At 48.8% G+C, this 2700-nt stretch overlaps 1 protein-coding gene across 1 annotated transcript; it reads right to left on the minus strand.

Moving 5' to 3' along the window:
* LOC8067957 (xyloglucan endotransglycosylase/hydrolase protein 8) lies at positions 1–1567 on the minus strand. The gene is made up of 2 exons (XM_002445279.2): positions 1047–1567; positions 1–928 (listed from the first exon to the last, which is right to left on the minus strand). Exons 1-2 carry the CDS (start codon positions 1329–1331, stop codon positions 338–340), a joined length of 876 nt encoding a protein of 291 aa, XP_002445324.1. The 5' UTR covers positions 1332–1567; the 3' UTR covers positions 1–337.

Here is a 2700-nt window from a genome sequence, read left to right on the forward strand (position 1 = left end):
TTTATGAATTCTGACGTTTATTCCTCAGTTTCTGTAAGGAGATTTTACAGGACGACTAATAAACCATCAAAAATGATCCTTCTTCTTTTCAGAAATCACAGAACTACTACACCAACCAGCAGCCACCTGCATCCAGATCCAGGACGCACGCTGCTGGGCTAGCGGCTCTTTGTAAGTCAGACGACACGATGTGCGTACGTACAAAAGAATTACAAGAAAAGAATAAATACGTACTGGAATATATGCCTAATATAATATCTGCAGTAAGGAACGGATCGGATGAGGCCGGCCGCCGCCGGCGAGACTTCGATCGGGAGCAGATGCATGGATTGGATCATCAGTTGCGGGCGCACTCGCCGGGGAACCCCTGCGGGAAGCGCCACCCGTCCTCGCAGTAGTTGTACTGCAAGCAGTTCCGGCGCGCCCACTCCACGGTGAGCCGGTCGGTGTCGTCGGGCTGCCTGTCCATCCACTCGTTCCCACCGGCGGCGTCGGGGCACGACGACGACGAGCCCCCGCCGCCGCCGCCGACGGCGCAGGCGTTGGCCGTGTATGCTCGGTAGGAGACGACGAAGGGCGCGCGGGACCAGTCGATGGGCACCTTGCCCTTCTCGGTGGCCCAGTAGCTGCCGTCCCACAGCGTGGCGTGCACCGCCATGGGCTTGGAGCTCGGGTACGGCAGGTCGGCGTAGCGCTTGAAGACGCGCACCGTCACGTCGTCCACCTGGAAGATGATGTTCTTGTCGTTCCAGGTGATCTTGTACTTGTGGAAGTCGGCGGCCGGGTCGAACCACAGGTAGAACTGGTGCTCCTTCTTGCCGTCGCCGCTGGCCCACACGTTGGTGTTGAGCACCGTCGGCGACCCGCTGGAGTTGCCCATGAACTCCATGTCGATCTCGTCGTGCTCGTCGCCCTCGCCGGACGTCAGCTGCACCACGTACATGCATGCACACACAGGATCGATGGAGTCACCACTGCTGGATTAATGTAGTAATAAAACGTACAGGTCAGGAGTTGAGCGGAATGATGCATGGCGGCGTACGTACGTAGAAGGAGGTGACAGTGCCGGCGGAGTTGCCGGCGACGAGCTTCATCTCGACGCTGAACTCGCCGAAGAGGTACTTGCGGGTGGAGTTGAAGCCAGCGCCAGAACTCTGGTCGAGGACCAGCGACGCCACCTGCCGGCCAGAACCGTCGTAGTCTTTGCGGACGTCGCCGTCCGTGGTGAACTCGTCGAGCCAGAACTCCGCGGAGGTGGACCGGCCGACGAGGCAGAGGACGGCGACCGCGAGCGACAGAGCAGGCGGAGTCCACGCCGCCGGCCGCGCCATAGCTGTACGTTGATGGATGTGTGTTGTCGCTAGTGCTCGATCGGCTGGCCTGGATCTCGGCTTCTTGGAAATGATGAGCTTGATCAGACACTAGCTGTGGGTAGCATCGATCAGTACGTGCGGTTGATCTGGTGCAGCCGAGCACGGGATTTGTAGTGTGGCAGCGTCCTCTGGTCCCTGTGGTGGTGGCGCACCGGACGCTGCACAAGTTGCGTTTTCCATGAGTGCTGTGCGGCGCATTTGCTTACTCTCTTGTCGGGTTGCCGCCAAATCTCTCTTACTCTCGGTTCATTCACGTCGGTCGGTGAAGGGGTTGGATTTGGCCATTTGGGTGATTAAATTACGAATAGTCTGCCTGGTTAGGAAATTTGTCCAATCGAATTGGATTTGCGCAGTGTCAGACGCAAGGAAAACGCTTTCAAATGTTCCATCCCTAATTTCGTTAGTCACTGACACTACAGCTAGACTACAAGATGGATTAGGCCTTGTTTAGTTCCCAAAAAATTTTGCAAATTTTTTCACATTCCTCATCTTGCGGCACATCCATAAAACATTAAATATAGATTAAAAAATAACTAATTGCATAATTTATCGGTAATTTACGAGATGAACATTTTAAACCTAGTTAATCTATAATTGAATAATATTTATCAAATACAAACGAAGGTGCTACGACGTCTATTTTATAAAAAAAATAAAACTAGACAAGGCCTTATTATAATAAAAATCTAGCCTTGGTGTAAACAAGGCCAAAACTGAGGTTCTCTAGCCTTTGCATGGCAATACCAGTGGTTCTTACACTCCAATGCTTTTTAAGAGCATGTTTAGTTGGAGGTGCTAAGAATTAATGAGTATTATAGTATTTTTATTTTATTTGGTAATTAGTGTTTAATCATAAACTAATTAGGCTTAAAAGATTTATCTCGTAAATTATTCTTTAGTTAGTTTCATAAATAGTTTATATTTAATACTTCATCTCGCTCGGTCTTAGAAAAAAATGTTGTTTTACGTTTTCGTGTCACAAAGTTGACTTGATTTGTAGAAAATACCTATAATATTTGTGTCTCTAAATAAATTTATTTAAAAAAAACTTAAAGATCTTTCCAACGATATTAACTATGTAATATATATATTAATATTATATATTTAGTTAAAATTATTTTTGAAAAGCTAAAACAATATTTATTTTTAAGACAAAAGAGAATATGTCTAAATATTTAATGTGATATGACAAGATATCGCTGGAGGGGTACGGCCAGTCCTGCTTCGTCTGGTGTGGCGACGACTGATGCTGGCAGACATTCACGGACGCCCCACCAAACGCCAGAAGCTTCGAGCAGCACTCACCAGCACGCTGCACGCAACCGCG

Source organism: Sorghum bicolor, chromosome 7 (genome assembly GCF_000003195.3).
Source record: "Sorghum bicolor cultivar BTx623 chromosome 7, Sorghum_bicolor_NCBIv3, whole genome shotgun sequence".
Lineage (NCBI taxonomy): Eukaryota > Viridiplantae > Streptophyta > Magnoliopsida > Poales > Poaceae > Sorghum > Sorghum bicolor.